The 19070-nt window shown below is 50.7% G+C and overlaps 1 protein-coding gene and 1 long non-coding RNA gene across 9 annotated transcripts in view; one reads left to right on the forward strand and one right to left on the reverse strand.

The window, feature by feature from the left end:
• SIN3B (SIN3 transcription regulator family member B) overlaps nt 1-19070 on the forward strand; it is a 41614-nt gene that overhangs the window by 15537 nt on the left and 7007 nt on the right. For 6 of the 7 annotated variants that reach the window (XM_064280924.1, XM_064280925.1, XM_064280929.1 and 3 more), the window contains 9 exons: nt 8911-9033; nt 10506-10595; nt 11424-11542; nt 12272-12427; nt 13217-13424; nt 14895-15011; nt 16216-16454; nt 17544-17727; nt 18149-18737. In XM_064280924.1, the coding sequence (XP_064136994.1) occupies nt 8911-9033; nt 10506-10595; nt 11424-11542; nt 12272-12427; nt 13217-13424; nt 14895-15011; nt 16216-16454; nt 17544-17727; nt 18149-18737 (1825 nt within the window). The remainder of the gene's footprint in view (nt 1-8910; nt 9034-10505; nt 10596-11423; nt 11543-12271; nt 12428-13216; nt 13425-14894; nt 15012-16215; nt 16455-17543; nt 17728-18148; nt 18738-19070) is intronic. The other variant, XM_003413280.4, reaches the window with a different exon arrangement.
• LOC111751503 (uncharacterized) lies at nt 9027-14982 on the reverse strand. 2 transcript variants are annotated; one of them, XR_010321256.1, is made up of 4 exons: nt 14878-14982; nt 14166-14284; nt 10396-13336; nt 9027-9848 (listed from the first exon to the last, which is right to left on the reverse strand). It is a non-coding gene; the product is annotated as an uncharacterized LOC111751503 (long non-coding RNA). The 2 variants fall into 2 exon arrangements; XR_002786614.2 differs by having other exon boundaries at nt 14739-14899.

Below are 19070 nucleotides of genomic sequence, written 5' to 3' on the forward strand. Positions count from 1 at the left end.
CCCATCAACACTTGTTTTTTTCCATAGTTTTTGTTATTATAGCCATCTCAGTAGGTATCAAGTGTTATCTCATTGTGGTTTTGATTGGCGTTTCCCTAACGATGTTGAACATACTTTCATGTGCTTTCTGGCTGTAAAAACAGAGTGAGGGCAGTGTCTGACCTTCTCTCTACAAGGGGAAAGGAGAATCAAGATCAGCAGCCCAAGGCTGATTCCTATGAGGCAGAGGTCGGACATGCCTCCTCTCTTTGCCATCTTAACTAGTTCTAATACCAACCATCTCTCCCACGGCACTCTCTACTTCTCTACTGAGTTTGGTAATTCATTGCAAGGGCCACACAGAACTCACAGATAACACTCAGGATTATGGGGTTTACTGGGGAAGTAACAGGTTACAGTCCAGGCTCAGGAACATTCAGGATACAGTTCTTCCATTAGGAAAGGCTCTTTTTAGCTGTGGTCACAGGCACGCCTCTCCTGGCCCTAGGCCTCTGCCCTGCTCAGGCAAGTGTTAGAAAGCTCTTTTAGCCGCTGCTAATAAACCCCCAGAGGCCCTCCAGGCACTCAGCTTTCATGCTGCACGGGCCAGGAAGCACACTGCTTGGTCTCCTGCTCATCTCTCCTGCTACTGCTTCTCACCATCTTCAGGGTTACAGCTAGCTCTATATCGTGGTCTCATGGTCCCAGGAGCTTCTCAGCACAGGGATCCTGAGTCCAAAGGATGCACTGTCCACTCCTGGCTGTTATTCCTTATTAGTAGTAGGATCCTTTCTCTGCTCTGGAATTGGCTCTATTTTAAGGCAAAACTGACCAATCACCTTGGTGGGCCATAATTACCCTGTTTGTACAGTCCTACCAAGCCACTTGGGTGGGAGTTACAAGACCATGGTGAGAAAGGCCACACAACATCACACCACACTGGCCATATCTTCTTTGGAGAAATGTCTTCTCAAGCCCTTTACCCATTTTTTAATTGGGTTGTTTGTCTTTTTTGTCATTAAGTTGTAAGAGTTCTTCATATATATAGGTACTACACCCTTATCAAGGAGCCCTGGCGTCATAACAGTTTAGCATTTGGCTGGTAACCAAAAGGTTGGTGGTTTGAACACATCCAGTAGCTCTGTAGGAGGAAAGACATGGAGATCCTCTCCCATAAAGATTACAGCCTAGGAAACTGTATGGGGCAGTTCTAGACCCTGCCTTGTAGGTTCACTGTGAGTCAGAATCCGCTCACCGGGACATAACAACAATCAGATACATGATTTGCAGATGCTCTCTCCCATTCCGTAGGTTGTCTCTTCATTTTTGTGATAATGTCCTTTGATACACAAAAGGTTTTTATTTTGATGAAATACAATTTACCTATTTTTTTTTTGTTGCCCATACTTTGATGTCATATCTAATGTCATATCTAAGAACCCATTACCTAATCCAATGTCCTGAAGATTTATTTCCATGCTTTCTTCTAAGAGTTTTATAGTTTTAACTCTGATGTTTAGGTGCTGGATCCATTTTGAGTTAATTTTCATATATGGTGTGAGGTAGGGGCCCACCCTCATTCTTTTGCGTGTGGCTGTCCAGTTGTCCCAGCACCATTTGTTGAAGAGACTGTTCTTTCCTCATTGAATGGACTTGGCCCCCTTGTTTCTCTCTTGTTGAAAATCAGTTGACCATAGATATAGGAGTTTGTTTCTCGATTGTCTTACGTTAATCTATATGCCTTTCCTTACGGCAGTACCATACTGTTTGGTTACTGTAGCTTTCTAGTAAGTTTTTAAATTGTGAAATGTGAGTCTTACTTTGTTCTTCTCTTTCAAGATTGTTTTGGCTAACTGGGGTCTCTTGAAACTCCATCCGAATAAGTTTTGGGATCGGCTTTTCCATGTCGGCAAAACAGGTTGTTGGGGTTTTAACAGGGATTGCATTGAATCTGTGAATCGCTTTGAATCTTTGATCCATGACTGTGGGGTGTTTTTCCATTTATTTAGGTCTTTAATTTCTTTCAGCAATGCTTTGAAGTTTTCAATGCACAATTCTTGGTTAAATTTATTCTGGAGTATTTTATTCCTTCTGATGCTATTGTAAAAGAAACTATTAATTTCCGTTTCGGGTCCTTCATCGCAGCTGTATAGAAACCCAAGTGATACTTGTGTGTTGACCTTGTACTCTGCCACTTTAATGAATTTTTTTATCAGCTCTAATAGTTTTTTGGTAGATTCTTTAGGACTTTGTAAATATAAGGTCATGTTAGCTGCAGATAGAGATAGCTTTACTGCTTCCTTTCCAATTCGGATGTGTTCTATATCTTTTTCTTCCCTAATTGCTGACTAGAATTTTCAGAATGATGTTGGATAGCAATGGTGAGAGCAGAGTCCCTCATCTTGCTCCTGATATCAGGGGGAAAGTGCTCAGTCTTGCTGACAGCTGTGATGAGTTTGAAGTGAGCTGTGGGTTTTCCATTGTTGCTAGTCGCTGTCGCATTGTGAATGTGTGTATGACAGAACAAAATATTTCCTGGTCCTGCGCTGTCCTTATGGTTGTTGGTATATTTGAGTCCATCGTTGTCCCCATGTGTCATTCCATCTCATGGAGGGTTTCTCTCGTTTTCATTGACCCTTTGCTTTACCAAGCATGATGTCCTTTTCTACTGATGGGTCTTTCCTGATGACATGTGTCCAGAGTAAGGGAGTCAAAATCTTGCCACAGCCTCTTCGACAGAACATTCGGGCTATACTTCCTCCAGAACTGATATGTTCATTCTTCTGGCAGTTCATGGTGTATTCATTACTCTTGGCCAACACCACAATTTGAATGTGTCAATTCTCCTGTCTTCCTTTTTCATTGTCAGCTTTCATGTGTGTATGAGGCAATTAACCGTGATTTGGGGTCACGTTCACCTTAGTTGTCAAAGTAAAATCTTTGCTTTTTAACCACTGTAAGACTTTTTTTGCAACAGATTTTCCCAGTGTAATGCATCATTTGGTTTCTTGACTGCTGCTTCCACGGGTGTTGATTATTGAGCCAAACAGAATGAAATCTTTGACAACTTCATTTTCTTTGCCAATTCCGTAAAAAAAAAAAAAAAAAAACCCATTGCCAGCAAGCCAATTCCGACTCATAGCAACCCAGTAAGACAGAGTAGAACCGCCCCCATAGGGCTTCCAAGGAGGGCTGGTGGATTCTAACTGCTGACCTTTTTTTTTTTTAATTGTGCTTTAAGTGAAAGTTTACAAATCAAGTCAGCCTCTCATACAAAAATTTATATACACCTTGCTAAGTACTCCGAATTGTTCTCCCCCTAATGAGACAGCACACTCCTTCCCTCCACTCTCTCTTTTCATGTCCATTCCATCAGCATCTGACTCCCTCTGCCCTCTCATCTCCCCTCCAGATAGGAGATGCTGACATAGTCTCATGTGTCTACTTGATCCAAGAAGCTCATTCTTCACCAGCATCTTTTTCTATCCTATTGTCCAGTCCAATCCCTGTCTGAAGGCTGGCTTTGGGAATGGTTCCTGTCTTGGACTGATAGAAGGTCTGGGGACCATGACCACTGGGGTCCTTCTACTCTCAGTCAGACCATTAAGTTTGGTCTTTTTACGAGAATTTGGGGTCTGTATCCCACTGCTCTCCTGCTCCCTCAGGGGTTCTCTGTTGTGTTCCCTGTCAGGGTAGTGATCAGTTATAGCTGGGCACCATCTAGTTCTTCTGGTCTCAGGCTGATGTAGTCTCTGACTTATGTGACCCTTTGTGTCTCTTGGGCCCATAATTACCTTGGGTCTTTGATGTTCTTTATTCTTTGCTCCAGGTGGATTGAGACCAATTGATGCATCTTAGATGGCCGCTTGCTAGGGTTTAAGACCCCAGACACCACTCTCCAAAGTGGGATGCAGAACGTTTTCTTAATATATTTTATTATGCCAATTGACTTAGGTCTCCCCTGAGACCATGGTCCCCAAACCACCACCCCTGTTACACTGGCCTTCGAAGCATTTGGTTTATTCAGGAAACCTCTTTGCTTTTGGTTTAGTCCAGTTGTGCTGACCTCTCCTGTATTGTGTGTTGTCTTTCCCTTCACCTAAAGTAGTTCTTATCTACTATCTAATTGGTGAATACTCCTCTCCCTTCTTCACTCCCTCCCCTTTTTCGTAACCATCAAATAATATATTCTTCTCTGTTTAAACTTTCTTGAGTTCTTATAATAGTGGTCTCACACTATATTTGTCATTTTGCAACTGATATTGCATAATGCCTTCCAGATTCCTCCATGTTATGAAATGTTTCACAGATTCCTCACTGTTCTTTATCGATGCATAGTATTCCATTGCATGAATATACCATTATTTATCCATTCATCCGTTGATGGGCACCTTGGTTGCTTCCATCTTTTTGCTATTGTAAACAGCGCTGCAGTGAACATGGGCGTGCATACATCTGTTGGTGTGAAGGCTCTTATTTCTCTAGGATATATTCCGAGGGGTGGAATTGCTGAATCGTATGGTAGTTCTATTTCTAGCTTTTTAAGGAAGCACCAAATCAATTTCCAAAGTGGTCGTACCATTTTACATTCCCACCAGCAGTGTGTGAGTGTTCCAGTCTCTCCACAACCTCTCCAACATTTATTAGTTTGTGTTTTTTGCATTAACGCCAGCCTCGTTAGAGTGAGATGGAATCTCATTGTAGTTTTGATTTGCATTTCTCTAATGGCTAATGATCGTGAGCATTCCCCCGTGTGTGTTACCTACCTGAATGCCTTCTTTAGTGAAGTGCCTGTTCATATCTTTTGCCCATTTTTTAATTGGGTTATCTTATCTTTTTGTAGTTGAGTTTTGCAGTATCATATAGATTTTAGAGATCAGGTGCTGATCGGAAATGTTACAGCTAAAAGCTTTTTCCCAGTCTGTAGGTAATCTTTTTACTCTTTTGGTGAAAGTCTTTGGATGAGTATAGGTGTTTGATTTTTAGGAGCTCCCAGCCATCTAGTTTCTCTTCTGCATTGTTAGTAATGTTTTGTATACTGCTTATGCCATATATTACAGCTCCTAGCATTATCCCTATTTTTGATTCCATAGTCTTTATCATTTTAGATTTTATATTTAGGTCTTTGATCCATTTTGAGCTCGTTTTTGTGCATGGCGTGAGGTATGGGTCTTGGTTCAGTTTTTTGCAGATGGATATCCAGTTATGCCAGCACTGTTTGTTAAAAGGACTGTCTTTTCCCCATTTAACTGACTTTGCGCCTTTGTCAAATATCAGCGGCCAATTTGTGGATGGATTTATGTCTGGATTCTCAATTCTGTTCCTTTGCTTTATATATCTGTGTTGTACCAGTACCAGCCTGTTTTGACTACTTTGGCAGTATAATAGATTCTAAAATCAGGTAGAGTGAGACCACCCACTTCGTTTTTCTTTTTCAGTAATACTTTTACTTATCCGGGGCCTCTTTCTCTTTCATATGGTGATTTGTTTCTCCATCTCATTAAAAAATGTCATTGGAATTTGGATCGGAATTGCATTGTATCTATAGATCACTTTTGGTAGAATAGATATTTTCACAATGATGAGCCTTCCTATCCATGAGCAAGGTAAGTTTTTCCACTTACGTAGGTCTCTTTTGGTCTCTTGCAGTAGTGTCTTGTAGTTTTCTTTGTATAGGCTTTTAACATTTCTCATAAGATTTATTCCTAAGTATTTTATCTTTTGGGGGGCTACTGTAAATGGTATTGGTTTGGTGATTTCCTCTTTAATGCTCTTTTTGTTGGTATAGAGGAAGCCAACTGATTTTTTATATGTTTATCTTGTATCCTGATACTCTGCTGAACTATTAGTTTCAGTAGTTTTCTTGAGGGTTCCTTAGGGCTTTCTGTGTATAAGATCATGTCATCTGCAAATAGAGATACTAAGTGCCAACCTTTTGATTAGCAGCCAAATTCTTAATCACTATGCCACCAGCGCCCTTTATCAACCTGGTTTCCTTCTGTTCCTTTTTGCTGAGTGCTCTGTTTCCTCTTTTCCTTCTTCCTCTTTGTCCTGGTGTCTTGGGTGTGGGCACACAAGAACTTCCCCAACTTCCTTCGGAGCCACTGAGCCATGGCCTTTCCCAGGTCCTGTGTCTGAGTGACCATGTGGTTGGTGGGGGGTGTGGGCTGCGGGGAGGTGGAGGAGAGGCCACAACAGAGGATCTGGGTGTGGGGGGTCATTAGAACTCTTGGTCAGATAGAGTAGACTTCAGGTACGTGTCTGCCTTAGTTTTTTAGTGCCGCTGTAACTGAAATACCACAGGTGGGTGGCTTTGAATTTATTCTCACAGTTCAGGAGGCTAGAAGTCTGAATTTGGGGTGTCAGCTCTAGGGGAAGGCTTTCTTTCTCTATTGGCTCTGGAGGAAGGTCCTTGTCCCTTTGAACTGCAGCTCCTGAGCGATTTTCATGTGGGTTGGCATCTCTCTTTCCCATCTTTCCTTCTTTTTTCTTGCTTGATCTACTTTTCTATCTCAAAAGAGATTGACTCATGGTACACCCTATACTAATACTGTCTTGTTAACATAACAAAACCCATTTCCAAGGTGGGATTATAACCATAGGTATAAGGGTTAGGATTTACAGCGCATGTTTTGGGGGGACACAATCCTTGGGTTTTCTCCCTTCCTAAACCCTTTTCCCCTTTGGCCTTGCCTCAAGCCTCTTCCAGCCCATCCAGGCCAGTGCCCCACAGTGTCATCCCATGAGGGGCCCTTCCCTGTGTACTACCAAGGCACGCCCGATGGGGGTCTCCCCTGGAAACATCTCTGAATGGAAAGCCAGAGACTGCGCTCATTGTAGGGCCGAGTTCTGAAGTCCGGGAGCCATTATGTATTGTCCAACGCACCAGAGCCTTGGGCAAACTCTCAGGCCTGGGCAGAGCCCTGCAGGCCACTGCCCGGCCACAGTCTCTCATCCCACCGCAGGTGCCTTGGTGGCTGGAACTGTGCCCCCTCATAGACCTTGTCCCCTCTCCCTGCGGATGCCTGCATCATGTTGAGTGCCCTGAAGAGGGCAGCAGCTAACGGGCAGAAAATGCGGGAGCAGGTCCTGGGGCTAGTCTTCTCGCCCCCCACCCTCAGACGTCTGCTTCAGGGGCTACAGGGCCACCCCGTCCCCAGGTGAGCAAGTCCCTCCTTGGGGTCCCTGCAGCACTGGGTGTCACCTGTCGATGAGCATCCGTGCTGAGCCCAGTCCCTTGGGGCCCACCCCGCCCCGTCCTCTCTCAGCCTGGAATCTTCTGTTGCCTTCCTGAAGTTCGGGATCCCATGTGTTCTGTTTTGACCCCTTGCCCCCAAGTAATGCCCTCTGAGGCCCCACCCTCTCTGCCAGCCTCGTCTGTGCCACCCCTGGTTGTCTCAGGCCCTGCACTTGGCCCAGGGGCTGCCCAGGCTGAGCAGGAAGGCCGTGTCTCCCACCCTTGCCCCTCTGTTGACCCTGAGAGCACGATGTTCTGGCTCCTGCATCTGCAGCAGCATGTGCCAAGGGCTTTCACACGTGGCTGGAGGTTCCAGTCCACTCAGAGGCCTGATTTAGGAAATAATACTGGAGTCATTATTCCCTGTCCTTGAGCATAGAGAATGTGATCCAGCTGGAGCTGAACTCCCAAGGACACATCGACTGGGCCCTGAGGTATAAAGACAATAGCTAAGATAATCTTGGAAAATATCTTTTAGGAAACCTTTCATATAAGCCAGTCAAACAGAACACGAAAGACTTTCCACTCTTATCTTTTTCTGTTAGCATTTAGTGAATAAAAAATTTGTTGGACCAATGAAGACCCTTACTGAAACCTGTACCAGTGATTGTTAAGAAAAGCAATTCAAAATGTAGGATCATAGTTTCTAGCCAATCTGTGAAAAAGTAAAGCTCTCAGTGGTTTTGCCCATTTTTAATGTTAATATATACTAATGACTGTAATATTCCTTGGACTCAGGCAGACATGGCTGTGGCAGCGTGCTTATCTGCTTCCCACTTTTGCCTTTTTGAATGTATGCCCAATAAAAGTTTCTTTTTGCTTCACCAAACTTTGAGATATTTCTTCCCTACAGCAGGCCCCTCAGAAGAAAGGCCTGACAGTCTACTTCCAAAAAATCAGCCATTGAAAACCTTGTGGAGCACAGTTCTACTCTGACACACATGGGGTCACTGTGATGTTGTAGGTCACTATGCTGTAGGTTGTTGGGTTGTGCATAGGGTCCGATTTAACCGCACCTAACAACAAAAAATGCTAATAGAAAAAGATAAGAGTGGAAAGACTTTTGTGTTCTGTTTGACTGGCTTATGTGAGAGGTTCCTTTAAAGATATTTTCCAAGATTATCTAAGCTATTGTCTCTATACCTCAGTAGTGGTTAAGAGCTACACCTGCTAGGCTCCTAACTGAAAAGGTCGGCAGTTCAAATCCAGCAGGTGCTCCTTGGAAACTCTTTATGGGGCAGTTCTGTAGGATCCCCATGAGTCAGAATCAACTCACCAGCAGTGGGTTTGGGTTTTTTTTTTTTTTAATACCTCAGGGCCCAGTTGATGTGCCCTTGTGAGTCCACCTCCAGCTGGGTCACGTTCTGTATCCTCAAGGACAGGGAATAATGACTCCAATATTATTTCCTCAATCAGTGAGTTGGGGTCTGTTTGACAGCAATGGGTTTGGGGATTTTTTGGTCATAGGTGAGGCCTTGCCCACCCGAGTTTCCTGGCTGCCTTCTCTCTCTGTGCCCGTTGGAACCTTTTCCAAGCACTGCATCCTCCTAGCACTGTGGTGCTAGGGGCTCAGGGAGCGTGGTCATCCTGTGGTCCACACCATCTCATGAGCTGGCACTCCCCAAGCTTGGATGTGCCAAGACCAGTGCTTAGGCCCAGCATGTCTGTGGTGCTGACCGTGTGTCTTTGCTCAGTTCACAGGAAACGGGCCATGCGGGATGAACAGTGCCCCAAAGGGTGAGCCCGAGAAGATTCCAGAACACAGCAAGAAGCGCACCCGGCCCTCTCTGCTCCGTCCTGTGTCTGGGCCGGCCAAGGTAGGTGTCAGCCATGTGCAGATGGCTCCCTGCTACAGACCCCACTGCCCAGCCTGTGGTCACTAGCCCAGCGACCCTTGTGGCATGGGTGTGCAAAGGTCCCACCTGGAGCCTCAAGCCCAGGGTGTGGCTGGAGTCTGGTTTGGTCTGGCCCACAATTTTCCAGCTGAATGACCTTGGGAAGTCAGTGTCTCATGGTGGTCGCTCGCTACCCCTCTCTCATGAGATTGGCTTCAGAGAGGAGGGGCTAGAGGAGCCAGATGTACCACCTGGTTTGCCCTGGGATTCTGGCACAGCCACAGAGTACAGTTGTCCTGGTCAATCACTGCACAGGGTCCCCAGCTCCAGCCACACCCGGCTAACCCTGGTGCCCAAAGGTACCCACAGAAAATTGAGGCGATTTATCTGTTAACCAGGGGGCACAGGTTGTAGGGACCAGAGGACACCAGCCGAGCTACAGGTGGCTGAGTGCCTGGCCCTGGGCTGTGGCTGGCCATGGGGTGCCTGCATGTAGGGGTAGCACCAGCCTCTCCCCCACCCCTGTTCCCTCTTCTATGCAGGGTAGAGAATGTGAGAGGGGGTGGGTGAGTACCATGTGGGCACCTGACAGACCTTCTTGGGGGCTGTGGGCAGGGAGGGCACTGTGTGGTTGTGGGGGGCCCTGACTTCACAGTGGGTGGTACTGCACAGTCGTGGGGGTCCCAGTCTTCCAAGTGAGGATTGCTGTGCAGTATGTGTGGGGAGAGTCCCATCCTTCACAGTGAGGGGCCACTGCACCATCGTGGGGAGTCCCAACCTTCATGGTGGGGAGGGCCCTGCAACAGCAGAGGGACGCGTGCAGTTATGGGGGGCCCTGACTTTCACATGGGGGGCCACTGCACAGTTGTTGGGTGTCCCAGTTTTCAAAGTGAGGGTTACCACGTAGTACATGGGGTAGGGGGAATCCCACCCTTAGTGGTGGGGGACTGCACAGCTGTGGGAGGTCCCAATATTTAAAGTGGGGGAGACACCACACAGTTGTGGGTGGGTGCCAATCTTCAAAGTGAGGGTCATTCTGCAGTCATTGGGGTAGGGGGTCCCTGACCTTCACAGTGGGGGGGGGCACCACACAGTCGTGGAGGGTCCCAGTCTTCAAAGTGAGCGTCACTGCACAGTCCTGGGTAGTCCCAACCTTCATGGTGGGGGGGGCGCTACGCAGTCCTGGGGGATCCCCACCTTCATAGTTGGAGGACACTGTGCATTCATGGGAGGTCCCAGTGACGGTCACCATGCAGACATAAGGGATCCTGATCTTCACAGTTGGGGGGTACCTTGCAGTACATGGAAGTCTTGGAAGGACTGGGGGCCCTGCCTGCCGCATACCTGGTCCTCATTCTGCCAGGAGAGCCCAGCTTGCTGTCCTTGTTACTGGACCAGAAGTGGATGGAGGGCACCCAGGGAAGGAGAGATTAACATCTAGATTCTCTCTGCAGAAGAAGATGAAGCTCCGCGGGACCAAGGACCTGTCCATCGCCGCCGTGGGCAAGTACGGGACCCTACAGGAGTTCTCCTTCTTTGACAAGGTGAGGGGCGCTGCCCTTGCACTCGTCTTGGGGGTGGTTTGATTGGCCCGCTGAGCTCTTGCTCCCTGGGGCTGCGCCCACGAAGGCCCAGCTCAGACTGGCCACACAGCCCTACGGGAGGTACACGTGCAGCGCAAGGGTGGGAGCTCTGGGGGGAGGCTAGGGAGAGTGGGGTGCGTGGTGGACAGAGAGACAGCAGAGCAGGTGGGAAGGGCAGCATGAACTGGGGCAGGGTTGGGAACACATCTGCCCTTGCAGCATGCAAAGCTTCAACGTTGCCCCCTTCTTAAGTGGGCATGGTGCCCAGGGTGAGTGGGCAGGACAGACGACACGCGGTAGTTGCCCACAGACCACAGCTAGTCACATAGAGCTCAGGCAGCTGGTAGGGATGTGCACACTGGATGACACCCAAGCTGTGCAGAGGCAGGGAGATGGCTGGTGTGCACACCTTACAGACCACCCCACACACAGCATTAGCCTGCAGGTTATGGCTGGTCACATTGACGATGGGTGGGTGGTGGGGACCCTGGGTGATGTCCAAGTCATGTGGGGGCCAGGCAGAACAGTACCCTCTGATGGCAAGTGGGCTGGCAGTGGGACACACGCACAGGGTGACAGCTGATCTGCATTGAGGCTGGGCAGGGCAAGACCTTCTGATGGTGGGCGGGTGGTGGGACCCTTAAGCTAGGTGACATCTGAACCTCATGGAGGCTGGGCAGGGCAGGACCCTCTGATAGCAGATGGGTGGTGGGGCCACGCATGCCAAGTGACAGTTGAGTCACGTGGGGGCCAGGCAGAGCAGGACCCCCTGATGCGCTCTCCCCGCAGGTGCGCCGGGTGCTGAAGAGCCAGGAGGTCTATGAGAACTTCCTCCGCTGCATCGCGCTCTTCAACCAGGAGCTTGTGTCTGGCTCTGAGCTCCTGCAGCTGGTCAGCCCGTTCCTGGGGTGAGCGACCCTCTGAGCCCATGCAGCCCACCATCGTGAGCCCACCCCCTTGCTCTTGGGGTTGGAGATCTGTTTTTGAGGAGGTTGGCTGTTGTTGGCTTTGCTTTTTAGTCGAAGTTAGTATCAAGATCTTTGTAGATTCACACGCAGTCAGTTGTAAGAAATGATATGATAGTGTTACAGATGAAATTGTGTCCCACAAAATATATATTGGAATCCTAACGTCTGTATCTGAGGGTGTGACCATATTCGGGGATAGAAAGTTTTCGTTAACGTTAGCGAGGTCATAGCAAGGTGGGGTGGTGTGTCCTAAACCCACTCAGTTCTGAGGTTAGAAGGAGCAGCATAGACACAGACAAGCTAGCAAACGGGGGAGAGAGACGCCACGAGAATTTTCCCCATAGCAGACAAAGAGTAGAACTGCACTCCATAGGGTTTTCAGGACTGACCTTTCGGAAGCAGAATAGCCAGGCTTGTCTTCCGAGGCACCTCTGGGTGAACTCAAGCCTCCAACTTCAGTTAACAGCCAGGCACTAAACCGTTTGTAGCACCCAGGGACACCTAAAGAAGAGGGAAGGAACATTCCCTGGGAGGCACTGAGCAGATGGAAAGTGAGAGGATTGAGGGAAGGGGTTGGGACAGGGTCCAGTCATGAGGGGCCCCTTCAGGCTCTTCTGAGATGATGGTTTAGCAGTGGTCACCTCCATGGGCCTCTCCTGCATTTGCAAGCTTTGGCCTGGTGTGCTCACCCCATGGGCAGCTGAGTGTGGTGGCCAGAGGACTGCCACCAGCTGACATCGTGCTGGAACAGGGCACGTTGGCTCAAGTGCCTCGCAGACGTCCTCTACTCAAGTTGTTGTGGCTTTCGTCCCTTTTGTGTACAGAGTGAGTGCAGGGTCCTCCAAGGTGGGGCACAGGGTGGCCGTATCACAGAGGGATGGAGTGGTTGAGGGAGGCACCTTGCTGGGTCGCAGCAGGACAACTGCGTGACTGTCAGAGGCACTGCAGCCTCTTCCGAAGGGCTTGGTGTTATTTAACTGTAAATCCAGGTTGTCCTGGGGTCAAATGCATTAAGGTTTCCTTGTGGGCATTCATGGTAGTTAGGCTTTTGATTCATGAGAGCTTGTCTGCAGGGGGTTTCCAGGATGGAGGCTCCTTCATAAGGCCAGGGAGACTCTAGAGCAGGGGTCGGCAAGGGGCCAGATAGTAAGTACACTAAGTTTGGGGGGCCACATGGTCTCTGTTGCAGCCACTCAACTCTGCCCCGTCATGTGCAGTGTAGGTGATATGTACATAGATGGGTGTGGCTTTGTGTCGATAAAACTTTATTTACAGAAAGGCTAGATTTGGCCCCTGGGCCACAGTTTGCAAATCCCTGGCCTCACACCTGGCCCCTTCCAGTTTAGGATGGTCACTGGCTGACCCCAGGCCCCTGGTTTCTGCTGGGTTAGCTCACCCTTGTGGCACATTTCAAGGCCTCCCTTCAAGTAACGAGCATGAGTAACAAGCATGGGCGCACAGAAAGGGGTCTGACTGGGTACATGGAGGTGGGGCAGCTCACCTGCCTTGCTCCCTGACACTGAATTCTGACCACTAGTGACCCAGAAGCCATTCTGAAGTCTCGGTCTTGGAGGCCCTGAGGTGCTGACTTACTGCTGATCATTGTCTTTGAAGGAAGTTTCCAGAACTCTTTGCCCAATTCAAGTCCTTCCTGGGAGTGAAGGAGTTGTCCTTTGCCCCGCCCCTGAGCGACCGGTCTGGGGATGGGATCAGCCGAGAGATTGACTATGCATCCTGCAAGCGCATTGGGTCCAGTTACCGGGCACTGCCCAAGACCTACCAGCAGCCCAAGTGCAGCGGGAGGACAGCCATATGCAAGGAGGTAGTGCTTCTGGGGGAGAGCCATCTGCAAGGGGAAGTGCTCCCAGGGCGGAGGGGGGTATGGCCATTTCTAAAGGGGAAGTGCTGGAAGGGTGGGTGGGACGGCCATCTACAAGGAAGGAGTGCTCCCTGGGAAGGGGTGCGCTTCTGCCGTGGTCCATTCACACCAGTCACAGGCCCAGGTGCCCCTTGGGACTAAAGTTGGCTTGTATATTGCATCCCCCACAAGGAAAAAGACCCCTACGTCCATTGCCCCGTGTCTGGGACAAGAGACTGCATGCCAGGTACCCAGCCTACTAGCTTCTGGGCAGCGGTGGAATGTGGGCAGCAGACCACCTAGGCAGGGATGGCAGCTTGCTCGCTGCCAGTAGTCTTGGTGAGCTCAGGGCACACGGCGTTTTAGAGTGAGGTTTTTTCCTGCCAGTGCTCCGCTCTGTCCAGCGCTCACTGCCCACGGTGTGTGCCTGCTTAGCTTCACCTGTGACAGGTTTTCAGGATTACTAGATGGACCAGGAGGGAGCACTGGCGGCTCATTGGTTATGTGCTTAGCTGCTAACCGAAAGGTTGGTGGTTTGAACCCACCCAGTGGCTCTACAGGAGAAAGAAAAGATCACAGCCTAGGAAACTGTGGAGCAGTTCCACTCTGTAACACGCGGGGTCACCGTGAGCCTAAATTGACTCGCCAGCATCTAACTACAGACAGAGTGTGGGGGCAGCAGTGGTTTGGTGGCGGAACTCTCACCTTCTACGTGGGAGACCTGGTTGGATTCCTGGCCAGCGCACCTCATGTGCAGCCATCACCTGTCAGTAGAGGCTTGTGTGTTGCTGTGATGCAGAACAGGTTTCAGCAGAGCTTCCAGGCTAAGAGTAGGAAGAAAGGCCCGGCTGTCAATTTCCAAAAGTCAGCCATAGGAAACCTTATGGATCAGTGGTCCTATCCACACCCAGTCATGGGGGTGACATAGGACCGGGCAGTGTTTTGTTCTTTTGTGCATGGGGTCACCAGGAGTTGGCGGATTTGCTGACAACTCTTTGACTGCATTTGCAAAATTCAGGACTGCCTGCTATGTTCAGGATGTGCTCCAGGGGTTTGCAGACCATAGCCCAAGGCCCAAATCCTCATGGCTGCGTGCCTTTGTAAATAAAGCTTTATTGGCACACAGCCACAGCCGTTTATCTGTTGCCCACGGCTACTTGCCAGCTATAAGGGCAGAGTTGAATAGTTGAGACAGAGCCTGTCAGGCCCCAAAGCCTAAAATATTCATTATCTGGCCCTTGACAGAGAAAGTCTGCCAAAATACTAAAATTTGCTCACTTGGCCACAGGAATGTTAAAACTAAAGTATGAGAAAGTGGTTCCCCGGAAAATCAGGATGGCCTTGGCTTGTCTTAGTGTCTTCTACACTGGAAAAGACAGTAAACGGTGCTGGCAGTTGGGGTCCGCGGGCTGCTCACGCGTCTCTCCTGCTCAGGTGCTGAACGACACCTGGGTCTCCTTCCCCTCCTGGTCCGAGGACTCGACCTTCGTCAGCTCCAAGAAGACGCCCTATGAGGAACAGCTGCACCGCTGCGAGGACGAGCGCTTCGAGGTGCGGCTGCTGGAGGGAGGCAGCTGAGGGGCTGTAGGGAAGGACGGGAAAGGGGCTGCAGGGGGCAGCAGTCAGTCTGGGACCCCTCCTGGGTGCGTGTGTCCACGTGAGGGTGTGCGCATCCACTGCCTGTTTCCTCCTCATCCTCCCCACTGAGTATCTCCCTGCCACCCTCCAGAAGCCCCGGGCATCCCCAGTCTCCTCCTGAAAAAATGGGGTTTGGACACTTTCCCGCGGGGGCACTTCCTGAGAGTAGCTCACTTTTGCTGGTCCTGGCTGGCCCCTGGGCTGGCCACAGTGGTGTGCTGGTTCATTTCCTTCATCTGTCGGCATCATTTTGTAATTGAAATATTTACTGAGCTCATTCTAGATTCCCCCACAGCTGTAAAAAATAGCCCAGAGAGATACCAGCACCCCTTACCCAGTTTCCCCCGTGGGAATGTCTGGTAAAACTCTAGTGCAAAGTAAAACAGCCAGGATCCTAACTGTGCTATGGTCCACTGATGTGATTTAGGTTTCCCCAATTTTACTTGTACTCATTTGTGTGAGTGTGTGTGTGTGCGCATGTGTGTCGATGAGGGTGTGTATGTGTGGTCTGCTGTGAGTGTAAATACGTGAGTTATGTGAGAGTATGTATGAATGCGTATGAGAGTGATTGTGGTGTGTGTGAGTAGGGGTGTGTGTGCATGTGTGTGAATACATTGGTTCATGTGACAGTGTGTATGCGAGTATGTATGTGTGAGCGTGCGTGTGTGGGGGGTTTTGTGCAGGTTTATTGCATGGGGAGGTTCACGCTCGCTGCCACAGTCAGGACACTGAGCAGGTCCAGCTCCATGAGGATTCCTGCTGCTTCCCTTTTATACCCACTCCCCCAGTGCTTTGGATCCAGAGGAGAGTCAGGCCGAGGACCATCCTCCTCTGATGGTGCCTTGCTGTGCTGGGCACCTCCCTGGCGATTAACAGCGTTCATGGCACTGTCTGGGGTCCTGAGAGTCCCGGTGTACCTCTGCCCATGCCCCAGCATGGTGCCACAGCCAGGGTCTGCCCTCCCAACTGTAGAACCCATCCCTGTGCCCACTCTGGGTACCCCTGTGGGCCCATGAGGTGACCCCCCTCAAAGCTGTGGGGTTCCACCCTGCCCCACATCCTGCCCCAGGGCCTCAAACTCCTGCATGGTTTACCCTCCCCACCTTCCCACCACCAGCTGGACGTCGTCCTGGAGACCAACCTGGCCACGATCCGCGTGCTGGAGAGTGTGCAGAAGAAGCTGTCGCGCATGGCCCCTGAGGACCAGGACAAGTTCCGTCTGGACGACTGCCTGGGTGGAGCCTCCGAAGTCATCCAGCGGCGTGCCATCTACCGCATCTATGGTGACAAGGCCCCCGAGATCATTGAGAGCCTCAAGAAGAACCCCGCCACCGCCGTGCCTGTCGTCCTCAAGAGGTAGCCTGCCTGCAGGCCCTGGCCCCTCACCTCCCAAGCCCACTTCTTGGGGAGGCAACCCTTTAACAGTTGTCTGTGCCCTTCTAGAACCTTCCCTGTATGCATGATCACGCATAAACATGGGCAGATATTCTCCAGTGTGACAGGAATTGTTCCGTACCACAGTGTGCTTGCATTTTTTCTAGTAGACTTTGTTTTTTAGAGCAGTTTCAGGTTTATGGAAAAATTGTGCAGAAAGTACAGAGGGTTCCCATATGTCCCCTTCTTCCCCCTCCACACAGTTTCCTGTATTACTAACATCCTGAGTTCCTGTGGTACATTTGTTACAATTGATGATCCAATCTTGACACGTTATTATTAACTCAAGTTCATAGTTTACATTAGGGTTTCTTGGAGTTTTTCAGCCCTGCAGGTTTTGACAAATTTACATAATGTCACGTGTCCGCCGTTACAGCGTCATACAGGATAGTTTCACTGCCTTCATACAGGATAGTTTCACTGCCTTGAAAACCTCTTTGGCTCCACCTATCCATCCCTTCTCCCTCGCCCTGAACACTTGGCAACCATTGATCTTTTCGGTGTCTCCGTAGTTCTGCCATTTCTAGGACATCCTGTAGTTGGAATCCTAGGGTGTGTAGGTTTTTCGGACTGACCTCTTTCATTCAGCAGCATGCATTTAGGGTGCCTGTATGTCTTTTCGTGGCTTCACAGCTTAGTTTTCTAACGGGTGGGTGATGCTGCACTGGCTGGGCAGCCACAGTTTTTCTCTCCACTCCATAGCTTGCTTTTATTTAATCATACACCCAGGGCCCTATCCTTGCTGGGGAGCAGGTGTCGGTTAAGGGTCAGCTTTCACGAGGCAGACATGACGCCTTCCCTCGAGGGGTTTTCAGTCCCGCAAGGGGCCTGTTAGCACCTGGTCATGGAGTGTTCAGCGCTGGGCTGGGACAGGGAGGGTCTCAGGGGGGGACGATATCAAAGAAACCATCGACTACTACAGTGGTCCTGTTGGACGGGCGCTGTCGAGGCTGAGGGTGTGCAGGAGGACAGGTGTGGCCCCCACCAAGCTACCCACCCCGCCTCCCACAGGCTGAAAGCTAAGGAGGAAGAGTGGCGGGAGGCACAGCGTGGCTTCAACAAGGTGTGGCGGGAGCAGTACGAGAAGGCCTACCTCAAGTCGCTTGACCACCAGGCCGTGAACTTCAAGCAGAACGACACCAAAGCCCTGCGCTCCAAGAGTCTGCTCAACGAGATCGAGAGCGTCTACGACGAGGTGGGCCTCTGCTGCCTAAGCCGCCTGGGCGTGGGCAGGTCACATCACTCCTGCAGGACTGGGGACACAGGGGCAGGGGTGTGGTCCCCAGGATGGGGCCAGCATCCAGGAGGACCATGGTGACTCTCCCCACAGTCAGTGAGCGGCACGTGCTCTCCTGCTAGTTCCCTCTCTTTTCTGTCTTCATTTCTCTGTCTCTTTTTCACTCTCTGTCACTCTGTTTCTTGCTCTCTACCTCTGTCTGCCTTTGTTGCTCTCTGGCTCTGTCACTGTTTGTCTCTCTGTTCCTCTCTCTCTGAGCAGAGGTCTGTGTGGGTGGCTGTCATGGGGTGACATCAGGCCTGTGGCAGTTCTGTGTTCAGGGGTCCTCCCAGTTGCTGGCTTCCTGCCTGCTTCACACTCCCATCTCCCTGCCCCCCAGCACCAGGAGCAGCACTCAGAGGGCCGTAGCGCCCCCGCCAGTGAGCCCCACCTCATCTTCGTCTACGAGGACCGGCAGATCCTGGAGGACGCGGCAGCCCTGGTCAGCTACTATGTGGCGCGACAGCCAGCCATCCAGAAGGAGGACCAGGCCACCATCCAGCAGCTGCTGCACCAGTTCGTGCCCAGCCTCTTCTTCTCGCAGCCGCTGGACCCTGGCGCCTCTGAGGAGTCTGCTGATGAGGACCGCGAGGGTGCCCGGGGCCCAGGCACAGAGCCCAGTGAGCATAAGCGGCCGGGGGTTCCCAGCGGCCCCCCAGAGCAGAAGGGGCCCCCTGGGGACGGTCTGGCGGCTGGGCCACAGCCCACACCCCTGGACGATGTCTACAGTCTCTTCTTTGCCAACAACAACTGGTACTTCTTCCTGCGCCTGCATCAAACGCTGTGTGCGCGGCTGCTCAAGCTCTACCGCCAGGCGCAGAAGCAGCTGCTAGAGTACCGGGCTGAGAAGGAGCGTGAGCAGCTGCTGTGCGAGGGCCGGCGTGAGCGGGGCGGCGACCCCGCCATGGAGCTGCGGCTGAAGCAGCCCAGTAAGCCAGGGGACCGGGGCCAGGGGACAACAGATGGACAGCCAGCCAGATCAATGGACCTGGGCAGGATGTGGCCTGCGGGTTGCCGGGGCACCCTCATTAGCTTCAGGGCTTACATCAGGACTGTTCTGCCTCAGGTTTTTCTAGCTTTTCCTCCTGAAGTCATTATAGATGCCCAGGAGGTTGCAGAGGTATTTCAGAGAGGCGCGTGCATCCCCCCCACCCCCACCCCCAGCCCCCAGCCTTCCAGCTGTGGTGCAGGGTCAGACCAGGGACCTGGCCTCAGGACTACTGTGGGCCGAGTGCAGGCCGTGTCCATGTCCGCTGCCTCCC

The sequence above is a fragment of the Loxodonta africana genome, chromosome 3 (genome assembly GCF_030014295.1).
Source record: "Loxodonta africana isolate mLoxAfr1 chromosome 3, mLoxAfr1.hap2, whole genome shotgun sequence".
NCBI lineage: Eukaryota > Metazoa > Chordata > Mammalia > Proboscidea > Elephantidae > Loxodonta > Loxodonta africana.